At 39.6% G+C, this 18568-nt stretch overlaps 1 protein-coding gene across 1 annotated transcript in view; it reads right to left on the reverse strand.

The window, feature by feature from the left end:
• Positions 1-2698: 2698 nt before the first annotated feature.
• LOC140244313 (neuroligin-2-like) overlaps positions 2699-18568 on the reverse strand; it is an 80600-nt gene continuing 64730 nt past the window's right edge. The window contains exons 2-7 of the mRNA XM_072323955.1: positions 13072-13224; positions 7992-8177; positions 7327-7777; positions 5712-5932; positions 4099-4246; positions 2699-3615 (exon numbers count right to left, since the gene is read on the reverse strand). Coding sequence (XP_072180056.1) covers positions 2829-3615; positions 4099-4246; positions 5712-5932; positions 7327-7777; positions 7992-8177; positions 13072-13224 — 1946 coding nt within the window. The 3' untranslated portion in view covers positions 2699-2828. The remainder of the gene's footprint in view (positions 3616-4098; positions 4247-5711; positions 5933-7326; positions 7778-7991; positions 8178-13071; positions 13225-18568) is intronic.

Below are 18568 nucleotides of genomic sequence, written 5' to 3' on the forward strand. Positions count from 1 at the left end.
AAATGGAATAAAAATAACAGAATGTTTCTCGCGCTTGGCGGATCCCAGATAAAATAATATATTCATGGTGTTCTAATCACAGATTATCGAAAACCAGTCCTGACAAAGAAATACGTACGCTTTAGCTGCGAGAAATATCATCTATCATAATCTGCGCAGGTTGAAGCAGGATAGTACAAAGAAGGAAATTTTTGGTCTAAAATGTGCAGAAATGGTGAGATACTATAATATAATAGTGGGTGTGCCTATTAATAGGGTATTCTTACCAGCTGTATATCGACAGACACGGATAGGCTTTATCATGTTTAATCAATACACGTTTCATGCCGAGAGCAGAATGGTTTAACGGTGTCACCTCGTAACCTTCAGCAACAATCGCTTCCATGCAAAACACGCGTAAAAGTTTTAAAATATCTTCAAAATTCTCGTGCGAAAGGACTGCATATATTATACGTAACAAAAGATAAAGCTCAAGATAAAAGGAGGAAGCGTCCCATACCCTCATCTGGACAACGACATGTATTGAAAATTGTTGTACCACATTCTAACATCCTGAAATCATGCAGTAAGATACCGCCTGCCGCCGTTAATGTCCATACCACGACATTGAACCTCACGTACTCTGGAATCAATTCAAGACGACCCCCTGCCATTACACTTTCAATAGTTCTCATCAATAATAATTTATTCAAACATGTAATAAAAAAACCCCCCACATCTTTCAATGCAATTAACATCCGTTGCAACTACAAAGGAAAGACATTCTTATGTGCACATCTGGTTGCTATCCGAGGACACCACAAGTAATACTTCATGACTTTTTCAAGAAATCGGTTAAAATCTTGCCTCGAAACTGTGCTATCAAACAACGAGTAATTAAATGGACTACATCACGATATCTCTATGGCCAAATACTCGCAGTATTATATTGGCCTTGTTTGCTGCCATCTGGTGTTGACACTTGGCCAGTGACCTGGAACTTGCTGCCAACACATCTCGCGGCACGGTAAATGCTAATTAAATGTTCGCCTCATCCCTATTGCCAACTGCATTTAATTCTTGCTCAATATGATATCCTCTTATTGGAAATATAAAGTAAGATTTTTACAGATCGTATTGCACTAGACCAGTTCTGCATTGTATTAAAAATTCATTTATGTTTTGTTCACAAAAGTATTATTTTGTCCCTAACAAAGATAAAGCTTGATCTACCCAGCAACAACTAAGCAAACTCCTGCTTATGGAACCTTAATGACAAGTTCACCTAAATATCCGTGTGGACTGAGTGAATGACGCAAATTAGAAGAACACATCACTGAAAGATTGAGGAAAATCTAAAAGCCCTTTCAACAGTTATGCATTTCTGAGTTTCTATGCAGTCACGGCTGGATATACTGCAATTTATTATGTAACATGCGTAAAATGATATAAGGAAAACATGAAGAAAATTACACAAAGCTTCATGTCTAGAACAAAAAAACAACAACAACACATTCCCTGAAAATGTCACTGACGTATGGTAAGGGTTATATTCCCCCCCCCCTGCCTTCTAAAAGAAGCAAGTCAAGTGCTCTTTTATTCAAGTTGTGCAATAAAAGTGAAAATAAGTTAATTTTTCTTTATCATTACATATTCTTTGATTATTGTTCTATAAATGTGACATCACAAGCTATAGAATAAATTCTTTTCACCCTGCGCTGGCGGAACTGAAATTTAAAAATTCATACATTTTGAATGGATTGTCCGATTTTCCTCAAACTTTTAGAGATGCTTTTTATTGATATTGCTGTATCGTCTTGTTACACATGTAATGACGAGGTGAATTTGTTCTTTAACGGGAGAGAGCAAGTGGATGAGACACTTCGTTGCTAGGCTGTAGGAAAAAAAAAATCCATGAATAGGACCAGTAGTACATCACAGAAACGGCCTATGCCACACAATGTTCAGTCTCTACACGCAGTCCTCTTCCTGGCAAATCTCACAGCGAGGATTGCAAATGCGCCCTATACAATCATCAGGTATTCATCACCACTGTCCTCCTCGCCTATAAACAGGTTGCGATGTCGTGTCATTTTACAGCTTCGAAGACGAGGCGAAGATTCGCTGCTCCATTTTTTTTTTACGAAGAGCACGTCCTACCTGGCACACTTTCTTTGCACCGGGGAAAGATACATATCACATCAGCTAACAGGGGTGTGAAGGTCGAATCCTTTCTAATTTCTACACCCTTCTTTCTCCAATCCAATTTTCGTTTATCAGAAAGAACAAAAGATGACAATCTATGCATACCATGATCTTTAAAGCAGAAATAAAAGAAACAGAAGGTTACTTGTCCTTGCAAGATCAATGTGTCGTCAGCGATTAATGTTACATTCCTTTACCACTTTTTTCCAGTGCCACTCATTGAAGAAGATCATGCATACGACTTTTGGCACGGCAGTGTTTTCGCGTTCCTTCCTTTATCAGTTCGGCTATACCAACACCACAAGCGTTCACCTTACACTTTGGGATCTGTGCATGGAGCACTACCAATTTCACTCCGAAAGGAGTTGAGGGCGTACCTCGATGACTCACGTGGTGATCACACCAACAGTCTGTTGGATTTCCTTCATTTTATGATGGCAATACTCTTGTAACTGATGACGATTTCATAGAATACCGCCGTCATCCATTGGATACCAACGAATCCTTGTCAGTCTACATTAACCCTCGAGGTCTCGCATCGCTTTACGGGGGAATCCCCTGTGGCTCTACCATTCACTTGATAGTCTGCTTCTCTCGGCATGAACTGTTTTTCACGTACCATACTGATGACAGGAGGCCATGTCCTATACCTCAAACTCCACTTCTCCGTCTGAGTTTCTTCGTATCGCCCCAAAGTGTTGCGGAGAGCGGTTGTACTTCAACGAGGAGTAGTTGTTACCGCCGTTGCCATGGTTACGGTCGCTGGTTCCGGCTCGCGAAACAGAGGGCGTGTGCACGGCGCGATGGTTGCTCGGTTGGGGTCCGGACTGGTGACTGAGGTAAGGGGCTACGGGGATTCCGATGCCGCTGTCGGGCGTGGTCTGGGGATGCAGACTACTGCGCTTCTTCTCCTCCGATTGAGAGGCCAGGTACTTCATCGCTAGCCTCTTCTCGATTTTGTGCTTGTCCCGGAGGTAGTAGACGATGCCCAGCACGATGAGGTTGAGGAGCAGAAGAAACGCACCAATCGCTATCACCATACTCAGTTCCACCATGAATCCCTCCCGCCCTTGCGTGTCGGGGCCCTGTATTCCGTTGGAATTTACCTCTGGCGGGTGAGTCGAATCGGCGCCGACTATTTCATTACCTGTGTACCCGACGGTCGATAGGGCCGTCACGCCGGGCGGAAACGGCACGTTAACGGGCGGCTCGTTGGCGAAACGTTTCTCTATCTTCGGGATGAGCTCCTCCCAGAGGGAGATCTTGTGAACGCGGTAGAAGTCACGTGACTTGGGATTGGTGGACAGGTAGAGGAGCCGCTCGGACCCCCGCCTATACCTGGGCCATTCTTCCAGCGTCTCGTAGTTGAAGCGGACGACGAAGTTGCGATGGAGGTCGGTGGCACTCTGTGAGTCAGGAACATTGGGGTTCCTGGTCACAAATAGAAGGGAAAAACATCAGAAAGTATTGTTGTGTGAAGTTTATTGCTTCTGCAGTCATTAGCGAGCTTTAGATCTGAGACGCGAACGCCAAGACGACGCTAATTAGGCCAAAAATTGTATTCTGCACATGCGCGAGACATCTATTCCGTTGTCCATCCAGGGAGGCTGCGTCGTCTATAAGCTTTCGCGTCGCAAATCTATAGCTAGCTACTCTTAGTCGTTAAACACTGAATATAATTCATAGTCTCTCACAACATGGATATATGAATGTTCATAAAAAATAGGAAAATCGTCGCTGTCTGCAGGTGATATGCCATGTACAATAGCAACCGACAAACATTGATAAAGAGCCATTTCTCGACTCATCATGCCCATGACTCTAAGAGGTGTCTTTGAGCCTTTATTCTGCATTTAAAGAATTCCTCCACTTTAAAACGAAAAACGGGAGGCGGCAAGGAAAAGTTTTTCATACCCAGATTTTGCAAAATTGGCCCAATAAGTCATGAGGGCCAGCGACAGAGCGGACTCCGGCTCGGTGTAGTTGACGGCGTAAATTCCCACGGGTTCCGGAACTACCGGTGCGCCGAAAATATACGGAACTTCTTCCAGATGTACGGTACCTGTTGGTTATAATGGAAATGACGTTACTGCATCACGTGACTTATCTTTCCGACAGCAGGGCCCCGTTTTATCAAAAGATATAATCGATTATCAGTTTCCGTATCACACAGGCTGCAATAGACTTATGATAATCTTAGAAATAAACTATATACTAGTAATCAATATCATAACTCTTCATAAAACACGGCCCTGGGGGCATTTCATGAAGCATTTTGGTCGGATATTTTTCTGACAAACTGTTACAAGCTACTGAAATCCTTGCATCTGATTGGCTGAGGGCAAATTTGTCCGACAACTTTGTCGGACAAAATACTTCATGAAATACCCCCAGATGTTATCACTCTTTAGGCCACGTTCGTTTCGAGAGTCAAGGCAGATTGTCAACGATAGAATTTGCCGTGCAAGGAGAGGAAGAAAATGGATGGTTTCCTTCTCCCATCCCTCCCCCACATCTTGGCATTTTTAAGGAGATACTGCAGTTTTATTTCATGATTATCTTGAATATTCATCCATTTTCCTGCTTGAATATCTTTCTTTCTTTTGGACAAAATCACTGTGGGTTGACGGGAAACCTTTTTGCTCAGTTTCGTGGCGTATATTTGAGAAAAAACGAAAATCAAAGGTGTAGTAAAGATAATCGCAGTATTTCCTTGCTTTCTGGATTTTTGCTTTATTATATTAAAGAGACTGATCATTACAAATGGAAATAACAGAAAACAACTACCACCAGATATATTTTGTTCTCTCTTTTGAGACTTGGCGGGGCCGTTTTATAATCAGTCCTCTGCGATAGAAATAAAAGAAAATATTAAATTCTGAAGAAAAGCTTAAGCGGCAGGATATAGACAATTATGACTACATTCTCTGCAATAATACTAATAAAAAATATACAACCGTTCTTCCTGTCGTTGTTATGACTGTCATGCGACATTTCAGAGAGACAGTTCCGAAAATAATAACATTGATTAATAACTGCGTAACAAGATTGTTGTCATTACTCAAGATTTGTTTTGTGATCTTATTAGGTCCTGGCAAGGCTCGCATTTTACATATCATGTGGTCATGGTGCAGTGCCTTAGTTATTGTTGTTGTTGTTCTTGTTTTTGTAGTAGGATTTTGTAGCGGAGGGCTTGACCTCCTTTTATGTTTATAGAAAAGTAAGATTGAAAAAGAAAATGTAATAACTACCTAGGATGGCAAACATTTCATACATGTTACAATCTAACCTTACAATGTTCATATAAAGTGTCCAATTCCGTATGCGTGAAAATCAGGGTAGTGACAGATTTTGATTCTTGGCAAAGAACATGCTCATAAGGGAGCGTATTACCCCGTGTCTGTCTGCACGTGTTCATGCACATTATCGACATGGGTTGTCGATGATGTGCGTACTGTATAGGCCTACCTGCATGCACTTACCGAGGAGCTCACTAGGGAGCTCGCCTAGTACCTCCTTGCTCTTACCTGCCCAGCGCGGGTAAGCGCTTTTCCTCGATCTATGCGGGAAGAGATAAAACCAGGCGTCCATCGAACTCTCGTCTGCCAGCTTGAGTGTTTGGATGCAGGGCGCCACCCACTGGTGATCCGTTAAAAGGTCTTGGAGGCTGTCCTTCAGCGTGTACCTGTTCCCCTCGCCGCCGCCCCAGTCCGTATACTCGTAGTAGATCGCATCACGAATGACTCTACTGGCAAAACGCAATCCAATTATTGCCACACGCACACCGAGAGATAGAAACAATCGGAGAAAAGGGAGGGCAGGAGGAACGCTATGTTAGTATAACGGGAGTTATGGGAGTGCGGGGCATTCAAGGGTCCACATGCACACACAAAGAGAGACTGGTAACTTTTCTACCTTTTGTTAAAGAACATCATGCAATGGAGTTTCAAGGTCGATAAACTGGTAGCATTCTCTGGAGTGTGAATGAGCGCGGAAATGTTGATTCCCATAAGTTACGCGGCCAACAAACAATGGAGAAACAAACAACACAACATGGAACAAACAAGGAGACCAAAGTTCCCACGATTCAAGACAAAAGGTACGCCCCGGAGCCAAACTCTCACAAAGAATGACGGATGCGAGGAAAAGATGCCGCCATTTTACAGAGGATGATTTTCATGCTTGAGAAACAGTCAGTCACCATGTTAACGGTTAACATGATCTTAAATGTTAATAAATCGACGTACAGCACTGCGGGGTGACGATATGACAGTTAGAAAATCGTTAGATTAGAGTTAGAGATAGTTACGTTACAGTTTAACATCAACATGGATTGTCATTACTTCGGAATTATTCTCTAATGGAGGATGGAAGGCATTATTTCAGTACAACGATTATATATATATATTATGTATATATATCTATATCTATATATATATATATATATATAATCGTTGTACTGAAATAATATATATATATATATATATATATATATATAGATAGATAGATATATAGATATATAGATATATATATACATAATATATATATATTGTAATTGCTATCTGATCATATGTTACGGAGTTTGCAAATGTTTATACATTTTGCTATACGTTTGTTTATGTTTTTATCATAGCTGCAATCTTACCTCTCCAATCATGCCAATCCCTTTCATTTCGTGTGTTTATCTTTGCATCCTGCAGAAAACATTCTGAGCTTTCCCATTACAATCTATTCTGGTGATTATATATAAGATCTTACGAAGCAACTTTTTCCATTTGAGAAAATGGTCTGGACGTTGTTGGGTACGTCCATCTAGCTCCTAACTCAATTTGAGTATATTGTGCCTGATTTCTGCTGAAATTGCAGGATATTGTCGTTTTCTACGTCTGCATGTATTCCGTAAACGTTTACTCCTTTTAGATAGCAAACTATGAAATACAAAGAGTTCCCCTTGAAGACTATATGAACGGGAGTGTTGTCCTATATCTGATGACCCCATGGTTTTACCCACATTCGACGCCCATGAGCATCGAAAGGTGGACCTGTACGTGCGCTATACAAGTAGCCACTATCATTATTATTATTATTATTATCATTATCATCATTATTGTCTTCTGACAATTTGAGGTAGGACGTACGTACCTGGCTTTCATGATGCCACCGAAGTTGTTCTGCACAAACCCGTCTAGGATGTCATTAAATGTCTCCAGGTACATGCGGCCGACCACGTCGGTATCATGTTCGATGTACGAAAATGCTTCATTCCGCACGATGCCACTCATGTAGGCAAAGTTCGATCGACCCGTAGTTCGCTGGCCGGCGATCAGCTGGTCCCAGAGGACGCTCGGCTGCGCCTCGATGACGTCCTCGTCAACGACGGGCGAAAAGGCGTACATGTAGAGCGGAGACTGGATGTCGACGTCGACGAGCTCAGTGAAAGGAACATTGCGCAGGCATTCGACCATGTTGAAGTGAGTGTCAGATTGGCAGTCGACTTGCTCTGCCAGGTACTTGGCGAAGCGGGCAGGTTCGCGGGACAACGCCCAGGTAGATATGGCCGCTCCGCTCTGAGCAATGACCCCAGCTATGAGACCTGCAAAGTGAAACGAGGATGAATGGATGGCTATAATCAAAAGGCTCTTTGAACTTCCATATGTCAAAACTCAGGAGTAATTGTAAAAACATCGTCCACGACGTCAACATCCGACAAATTGCAATAAACAACAGTAAAGTACAACAAACCAACATTGAACTAACGAACGAATGAATTTATGATATGGACATGACAAAAACAAAAAGATAAACACCTCTTGTGTGATTAGACAGCATCAGAAGGCCACAACTGGCGGCTCCCGTCCCAACCCCAAACAACGTCAGTCGATCTGGATTCCCGCCAAATTGGGCGATGTTGGCGTGAATCCATTTGATGGCTGCGATCTGATCCATCAAGCCGTAGTTACCTCTCGCGGCTGAATCGCCAGTACTGAGAAATCCTGCATAGGCGATAACAAAAGAGAGAAACGACCGGGTCATTGCAATGTCAGTTTTAGATTAATGACCGTATTGAGCATAATGATGATGATAGGAAATGCTACATTTATCACCATTCATCTACTACCATACATCACATAGTTGTCATAGCAACTCCATGACACAGGAAGTGATGAAGATGACACAACAATTTGTGTGTCTGTAAATCGCTATGACGTCACTTACTTTAACGTGAATCAGACATGAAGACTGTGGATGCCAGATTAAAGGAGTAAATGCATGACAGCAACATCACTCCTGCTACCCCCCTCTCTTTATTCTCTTTGAAAAGATAAAATACCGTCTGGTGAGTACCCTTTACAGTAAGCTGAATCAATAATCCCAGAGATGTTCCTCATCCCTCATTCAAACATGTCACATTTTTTCCGACTCGCTACGATTTGCAAACAAAGAAGAAATAAGTAATCTCGGGTATTGTTCCTTGCGCCACGGGACAAAAACATTAAGCTTTCTCCTGTATGGGCCAGAAATCTCCTAGGGCAAAATATTCTTCTTATCTTTTATTCATTTTCATACCAGTTGTGATGGATTTCCTTAGAATATCACGAGAAGCAACTGCATCCCAAATTAAGTGGGACGCAACAATTCTCTGGCAATTTTCACTGCAAAGTCTAGACATATTTCAACGTTACTGCATGATTTAGAGATGGGGAAAAGGGAGCTACTGCTATGATCATTTACCCGTGTAAACTTTAAACTGGAAATAGTGAGCTTTTCGCATAACATGATTCAAGCTGCTCTTTACATGTCATTTTTGAGAGAGTCTAAAAGGAAATTACTGTGTATACCAATATCTAAATAGACCCTCCTTAACAGTACATTCGTGGTTTTTAGATTGCATTCACTTAAAGGGGATGACTAGTAACTGATCAGTGGGAATCAGTGGGAATGCTGGGGGATGATTGTTCCAATCCTCAAGGGATTCATATAAGAGTACATTATTGTTGTTTGAAAAGTATTTGCTTCAGAACGGTCTAATATTCAAGTAATGTGCAGTTTAATGCCCCGTCACTGTACAGGCATGCTAACCTGGAACCATTAAACTGCACATTACTTGAATATGAGACAATTCTGAAGCAAATAATTTTCACACAACAATAGATATATAATGTACTCTTAAATGAATCCCACAAGGACTGTAACAATCATCCTCCAGCATTCCCACTGAATCTCACTGATCAGCTACTAGCCATCCCCTTTAAGTCCATTTTAAAGTTGTTGTTTTTTTGTCTTTGATGTGGCATTTTAAGTTGTTATGCAGTGCCTCATCATCTGTCCCAGACGCTTAGGTGTACCTAACAACAAAGTGAACATTAGATAGAAGTCCATTTTTGTGCTGAACACTCCACGTTCGAAGGCGCATGCAAATCTACTCCGATTAACATTCTTCGGGCTTGCTTTTCAAGTGTTTGCAAATATTCTCCTGTTGTTGTTTTTTTTTTTTCAGGAAATATTGGGATTGTGAGGCGTACTTGCCTCTACACATGCAAGGATTTTTGCCGCCAGTGGGATAAAACCTCTTTTTTTTTTTCTTTTTTGATAGGGGGCGTATATGTTCAACCAATAATATTCTTCCAGTACAGGAACCGAGAATAAAAACTTGTAAAATGTACACTGATGATGTCACAAAGAGTAGATATTCACAGAAGCATTAGGAATTATTACACAGAAGCATTATAGGGCCCCATTTCTCTCTCTCTCTCTCTTCTTTCGATCTTTAAAATAACAACAACAACATCAGGAATCCTATCCTTATTTTGTAAAATGGACATACAAAAAACGATGCGTCGAAGTGTTTATTGTCTTTGAATAGCCTAACTGACTATCTGATTTCAACAAGTATATCAATTTATACATTGCTGATGATTGACTGAAAAATTACATGTAGACAATGATAGATGAATGAACAAAAACGTCTCAGTATAATCTTTGAATGACCTATCGGACTGATTTTCTGATTTCAACAGGTATGTTCAGACATTAATGATGATTAACTGTGTAAGTACATACAGATAAATGAACAAATAAAAAATGATAAGAAGGAACAAAATGGGGTTAAGAAACATATTGAAATTCCCCCATCCCCCCAAATAAAATGAAAAGAATGGAGAGGAAAACGGGGAAATTATGAAGTCCATCAGAATATTTGCATATCAAAATATGTTATAATAATTTTTATGACTCACTCCTTCGAACGGAACAACGTCTTGAATGGCATTGCCAGTATGTTCTTCCCTATTCCAAGGGGGGGGGGGGATTTTCCGATGCCCAATGTAATTTGTATGATAAATAATGCATATAACACAAACACAGTCGATGTATAAAAAAAATCCTCAATAAAATCCTTTACTTAAGTATTCATTAATCAATGTGAAACAAACGTGTAAATACAATCTCAAGAAAAGGAAACCAATATTTGACAGATCTATATGAGCCCTCTGACGATCTGGGTCCCGTTGCATAAAACTTTTTTAGCAACCTTAGAAAATTCAGGTTGGGATTTGCCCAACCTGAATTTTTTAAGGTTGCTAATCTAAGAATGTAAAATCCGTTGCATAAAAACTCTGGTTGGGAGCTTCCAACCGGAATTTTGTGATTTCAACCGGAAAAAAATCCGGTTGGAGTTTTATGCAACGGGCCCCTGAATGGAAATTTGTGTATGTCGTGTTCTTAAATTCAAAAGCGAACTTATGTGACGTACTTCGGTACTGCGCTCCTCCCTAAAACCTCCAATCTGAGCAATCTGTTAAAACCCGAGCATAATGGCGACAGAGCCTTCTAAACTTTACCTCTGTTCTCTGAAACTCCCTATGAATTATAAAAAACATCCCAAATCTGTACTTTTATAATATTGATGTGGACACAATTGGGTATCAATATTAAATGAAGCAGTCAAGGGAAAAAGAAAACTCGTAGCAATCAGTCGATGCATTTTGATCTGTAAGATTTTGTTTAACGCGCATTCAGTCTCCTCGTGGTATTAGAGGGGATTGGGGATTGGGGATCGTGAAAATACCCATCAGTCTCCATTCCGATAACTAGACTTGAAAAGGAGCAGGCGGAATAGATTTAACACCCCTTAAGCTATCACGTCCTTGGAGAATTTGCTGCCGGATTCCATCATCTTCTGAATCCTTCTTTTCGTAAACTGCAGAAGGATTTGATTTGATTTGATTTAATTTAGTTTAATTTAATTCAATTTAATTTAATTTAATCTAATTTAGTTTAATTTAATTTAATTCAATTTAATTCAATTTAATTCAATTTGATTTGATTTGACTTGATTTGATTTGATTTGATATAGGTTGTACATTTCAAATCAAAGAAAATTATTTTTTTTCAAGCTCTGAAAAAATGCTCAAGAGTTTGCCAGTTTAACCCTAACCAGGCCGGGCTTTTTGGGGTGTTCTGTGGCCGGGGGGAGGGTTGATTCAACCCTCCCCCCCCCCCCCCCCGAGATCTCGGCCGTCGATCGCGCAATCGCCATGAAAATTGGCACACGCATTACTCGTGGCGTAATCTACCAAACTATACAAACAGAAATTGAAATTTTCATTATGTTAATCAATTATGCTGATATATGCATAAAATCATACATTTTGCTCTAAATAAGAAAGTAAAGCTCCTAGAATCCTGAATTTTGGCGATAGCATTTTTGTAGCATCCCTAACAATGCACTTTACAAAAAAATCTGGTATCAAAGTTAATTTCTTATGTATTTCTTTATTTTCCGACCTTTTGTTTTTTCTTTTTTTTTTCACAAAATTTATTACAGAGCCTATTTTAAGCATAATTATGCTAAAATTAATTGATTTTAGCCGTTGAAAGAGAAAATGATTATATCTTTTTGAATAAGGTGAGACAACTCTATTTGCAAAGACTTTGTACACAAAATCATGTCTTTGAGCCATTTTCGCTCTGACAGGCATGTATAAAAGGTCATGCAGCGTCGTAACGGTATGTGCGATTTCCACGAAAGTGGTGTCAAAAAATGTGCGAGACTTGAAAGTAAAAAGTCAGCTAACGGCGAGGTCAAAAAATTTCGCACGGCGGAATAGTCGCGAAAAATGTCGGGGGGGGGGGGGTATTCAACCCCCTGACCCTTTTAGGGTTAAAAGAGAAACAAGAAGTTCAATCTTCCAACTTAAGAATCAATTACACAACTATTATCATGGACACATAAAAGGGCTCAAATGAAAGAGAATGGTATGTTCTACCTCATGCGACAACAATAGTAAAAGATCTAATAAGACCTAACTCTAAACCCTTGAAGGATGTTTTGGGGCAGTAGGTTCAGTATTGAATATACAGTCAATACGTTAGGTGAGGTCGCTGTGGCATAGTGGATAAGACTCCCGACTCCAGATCGGAGGACCCGGGTTCGATTCCCACCAACAGTGCAGTGCTTACGTCCTTGGACAAGATGATTTTACCCACTATGTCCTTCTCGACCCAGTTGTATAAATGGGTACCTGGCAACGCTAGGATAATAATAATGGCATCTAGGGCCCTCTGTTAGAGCAGTGGCAACACTGAAGAGGCTACCATGGATAAAGAAGACATTATTATTATTATTATTATTATTATCATCATCATCATTGTTATTATTATTATTATTATTATTATTATTATTATTATTATTATTATTATTATTATTATTATTGTAATTATTACTATTATTAATTTACATCTCCACCTGCCTTTTAATAGATGGCCACACAAGCGACACTTAAATTCTTTCACTCTGTAATGCTTGTGCAACTATGTTACAAGCGATAAGCATTTCAACTTTATTCACTATTTTAGTGTTCATGATAATAACGAAACGTTTCTCACCGAAAAGACCCAAGCGGTAGTTTACTGTGATCACAATGACGTTCCGATAGCTGGCCAACACACTGCCGTCGTACATGTTGGCAGTACCCTCGTCGTAGGAATCTCCGTGGATGAATATCATCACAGCTAGAGGACTCATGTCTCTCGTCTCGTCTGAAGTGTGGAAAAAACACACAAACAAACAGACATTACAGTTACAGACAATTTCGAATAGGCTATATTCTTCAGCCTTTATACATGTTATGCAGGAAGGGGAAAAGAAATCAGACAACAATGTTGTTCCTTTCTCAAGTGCGTGTTAAAGAAACACACACACACACACACACCCACACGCAAACAAACAAACACACACAAACACACATTTGAAATAGTCGGATAAGATTAGAAACTTGATGGCTTATTGATTCAAATTCTACATTGTATCATTGCAAATCATTCATTAACACCTCGCCCGACTTATATTCACGAATAATAAGCAGCAATCACACATACATACATACATACATACACACATACAAACATATGCACAAAGTAAATGTACATGTATATCGTCAATCATTCGGGCTAATAAAATAGCGATCAATAACACGCCATTTTCGAAAGTGCTTCTTTAGACAGAACTTGCCATTTCGCAGGAGTTGTAAGATAGGCAAGAACAGCATTTTAGGCTCATTGAAACATAATCTGTTGGAAGAAAAATTTGTAAGCATACTCTCTGAAATAATCTTCTCGCACTTTGATTTCATCCTGTACATTTCCCCAAAACCAAGCTGTAATATTATTATACTGTACAATCACTATTCTAGCCATCTCATGCACAAAGATGCGGCTTTTCGGCGGCGCTGTAATTGGCTTACGGTAGAAGTTGAGACGATTATTGATCTAACTGAATCGAGTTGTGTGTAATTATCTCTGCGTAGTGGAGGCCGGAAGCGCTTCCCGCAATTTCCTCCATACCTCAAAGCCTAGTGTAAAATGTTGTCTTTATTGTTTTTTCTTCCTCTCTTTTTTTCTTGTAATACAAAGCTCGTTTTATCTTTATGCACATCGACTGCTAAGACGAAATGTGCTCGTAATATTCCGCCTAATCGAAAAATACTTGAATCCTTTATAAACTTATCTGCCTAAAAATGCAAACTATAAAACATCCACGATGTACACACAAACACATGGAATCGTTTCTGCGTGTTGTGACTGCAAAGACCAAGGAGGTAAACACCCTAGTATATCGTACAATTCGTGGAGAAATCAGGATCATTCAACTTGTTTAAATAGTTTGATGATAGTGTCATTGATGATGGTAGAAGTAAAAGCAACATAAATTATCATGTCAATGATTACGGTGATATTTGATAGCATTCCAAAACTAATAACAATTATTGACAACAATATTTATATGCATTTTTTTTTTCATGCAAATTCCATCTGGGAGGTTCTCAGTAGGAGCAGCTATAAATATTCTTTACACAGTAATGAAAAAAAAAATATAGAAAAGGAGCTTTCCCGATTATAGTTTGTGCGAAGATTTCTGCAATTTCAAATGGTACAGATTGATGTATGTGTTTTTGATGTAATGAATGTTGTGCGTATTGTATGGTATTATATCATTATTTTCCGCTTAAACAAACTAAAAGAAACATTCTATGTTAGAATATTAATATTATGATAAACGGCTCTGTGTGTCTGCATCTGTGTGTGTGTGTGTGTGTGTGTGTGTGTGTGTGTGTGCTCTTTTTTCTACATTCTGTAGGTGACAACTGTATTTCTCATTTTCAGTATATCATATCAACCAATTGTCAACCCCTAGAGCGAAACAAAAAATAGTCGACCGTTCATCCGCGTCATTTTGAATATCAAATTCATCTTGTGCTGATTTTTGTTTGAGTATAGTGCTGACTATCATATAACCACACACCCTGGTGTGTTGAGGTACAGTATTAGGGTCGTACTAATTTCGAGACAAAAGGCACACCAGTCTACAATGAACACTTCCCCCACAACTCGCCCTGCCCTGATGCGCCCATGTTATCGAACTCGCTCTCAAGCTTGCTTGACCCGTTTTCCGCTGTCTGGAGCACACTCTGCTTGCGCAGCGATCTAACGAGACGATATGAAACATCGACAGCGTATTTCAACCTTTTGAACGAACATATACACAGAGTATTATACTCTCCCTCTCTCCTCTCTTACACACACACAAACCCACAAACATGATGACACACGTGACAAATCATAATAGACACGCGCATTATGTACAGACCTGCTGTACATACGCAAAGCGCAGGGCCGATTTAGTGGCAAGCGGGAGGGTAAATTAGAGAAAAAGGCCTTCTCCGCTCTTGTTTCTTGGGCCTCAAGGACGGCTTGTTTAAATACTGGGAGAGAGAGAGAGAAAGACGAACTCCGGAGCTAAGGTCACCCCGAAGCTGAAGCCAAAAATCATCCCAGGCAATTGGAAAGATCGCCTCCAGGCGTGTTCGTAGAATGTAATCATGAGATAAACGACATTTATGCGGTCTCCCCTTGAATGACGGCGCTCTTCACCAATAATTGTGCGCATAGCATCATTCCAGTCTTAACCCGATCATATAAACAGTTTGAAGATGGCGATCAAGCGAAAGATGGGTGTGTGTGTGTGTATGTATGTATGTGTGTATATGTATGTATGTATGTATGTGTGTATGTGTGTGTGTGTGCTTGAGTGTCTGTGTGTCTGTTTGGTAATGGGATTGATTTACAGGGGAAGGAGAGAATCGTTTATGGAGAAGTTTACGATGTTGGGTGGGGGTTTAAAGAGCAGACCAAAGAATTACTAATAAAAAAAGAAGAAGAAGAAGCGATTGTTGTTTGTATTTGTATACGTGGGGGTGAGGGTGGTGTTAAAATTTCATTTACACTTGTTTACAGCTAGTGTACTCTTTGACATGAGATATGTTCTATGATTTGCTCATCATTCTAAACATTCAAGCGGAATGTTCAAGTTTGACAGGAGGTATGTTTCGTTCATTCATTTTTGTAACATTTGAACATTCAAATGGAATAGAGGGTAATGAATTAAATTGAAATGAAATAAACAAAAAACATCAAACAAAAAGTATGTCAGTGGTCAGTTGAGCGTGCAAGAGACTTAACTGGACGGTGTCAATGCCCTTGGGAGTAATCGCGAAATGTTGACGGCAAATCTTATAATCTTTCCAGGTGAAGAAATACACGCCGTAGAAAGACATGTAAATAGCGTTGCGGAGGCGGCAGGGGTGTGGATAGCAAGTGACTACATATACCTTTGCTTTTTTCACTATGGCTTCGTGAACTTCTATTTCTTGAATTGATTTGAAGTCTGGAAACCCTCGCGTAGGAAGTGTTTGACCTTTTCATGCTGATGTCACATGTTACCAGCCTAGTCAGCGTCCCGCCAAAGATATCTCTCAATCTCCGGGCTTTGCTATTTGGCGAACGTGCTGGAGGCTCTCAGAGGAGCTTGTGACGCTGGATCAAATGTAACCATTCGTCTATAAAAATCGCTGAAAAACATCACAAAAAAAAATTCTCTCTCCCACACACACACACACACACACACACACGCACAGACAACCACGGTCATGAACATATAAACAAAGTCAGATATACTCACACTCATGCTCGAATCTTTGCAGCATGGTGCATGGAAGTTGAAAGTGTATTAGCACACTCTCCTTTCAAAATGTCACGAAAGGTCTGGGTTTTTTTTTTTTTTTACGTTTTTGCTGAAACGTTGTGTCAATTTACCACAATTTATCACCAGCCTAAGCGGTTGTGACCACGATGCATTATGCAAGTAGATGAGCATTTTGATGACTTACAAACATATCTCACCCACTCATGTTTGATTACATATATATCAGAAAATGGTTTCGATTTCACTTGCTGAAAGATCGTGATAGACTGAGTACATTAATGTCATGATACCGCTGAAGTGGTTAATGCTACACTTACAATTATAATTCTAAAGAGTGGGCGAAGTCCACAACCATTCATCGTGACAGGCTGCAGATTAAATACAATGTAAAGCCTGTAAAGATCAACTACATGTAGAATATGACTACGTTAAGGACTACTCCAGTAATAATTATGATTTAACCCGTTCCATATACGGTAACCTGGTGGCCTGTGTATTAGGTCTATGGGGATGTTAGAATTTAGTATGGAACGGGTTAACGTATAAAGTTGTATAACCTATAAATTCATTTTTCTATTATGCAAGTATCGCACTGTGACTACGCAAGGATAAAAAAAGAAATGATTGATTAGTATACGGTATATTGATTTTTTTTTTTTTTTTGGAGTATATCTGGTCAAATGTATTAACCTCCAAAAGAACTTTCTCTCAATATATCTATCTCTCTCTGATTTGTTGTGAGCCCATTACTTTCCAAGATTTGTTTCATTTTTTTTTTGTATGTACATTTTGAGATCATTACTAGCTAACGATAGTACCAAGTGGCAACGCTGTGAATAGATTTTTGTCCACGTGCGTGTAAAGGAAGCCTCGGGGCGATCTTTTTTTTTTCTTTTTTTTTCTTTTTTTTTACGAGGCTGACGTATAGTATCGGAGAGAGCTTTGCAGCTGTTGAAGATGATATTAAGGTATGGCTTGGCACGTTTTTGCCGACGCAAAGCGAGGATTATGTTGTAAAGTTCATGAGGCCACCTTTATAATCTCTCGGGAATTTGTGATGGGAGCTTCAAGACAAATTACAGGTGGTTCACTGATCTTTCAATTGTTACATTGTTAAAAAGCCCGCTATCACACACACACACACATACACACGCACACACACACACACGCACACACACACACACACACACACACATACACACACACACACACACAACATCGTTACAGTTACTTCATATCTACTGCAGATGAAAATGATATGAGGCAACAAATTGCTGAATCTCTCTCTGTTTCTCTCTCTCTTTTTCTCTCTCTTTATATATATATATATATATATATATATATATATATACACGTTTATATTATGTAAGCATATATATATATATATATATATATATATATATATCACTAATGTTGACAAAACTCCCACTTTTTCAGAACGTCCAACGCAAAAATGGGATATATACTAACGTACTCACTGCAAGCAACTTGATACGTTAGCTTGCAAATCATTTAATTCCCAGCTATATATCTTCGTTCCATAACAATTGGAGCAATTTCTTTGAATGTGTTCGGATAATCTTCAGTTGTGGAGATATCAGCTAAAGCTGAAATAGTTTCTTAAATGATAACGTTTATCAGAAAGGACGCGACGCGTATTGCAGTCATTAGACGTGCACATTCTGTACATTATTAGAAAGAATATTCACAAGGACATGTGTTCTCATGTACGCTGCCATGGCAAGGACGTACTAATCTAATACTTTAAAAGGGCATTCCAGACGATTTTCATAATCTCACATCCTTCGGTACATAAATCAACAGCTCCATGTATAGATTTGA

The sequence above is a fragment of the Diadema setosum genome, chromosome 21, assembly GCF_964275005.1.
Source record: "Diadema setosum chromosome 21, eeDiaSeto1, whole genome shotgun sequence".
Lineage (NCBI taxonomy): Eukaryota > Metazoa > Echinodermata > Echinoidea > Diadematoida > Diadematidae > Diadema > Diadema setosum.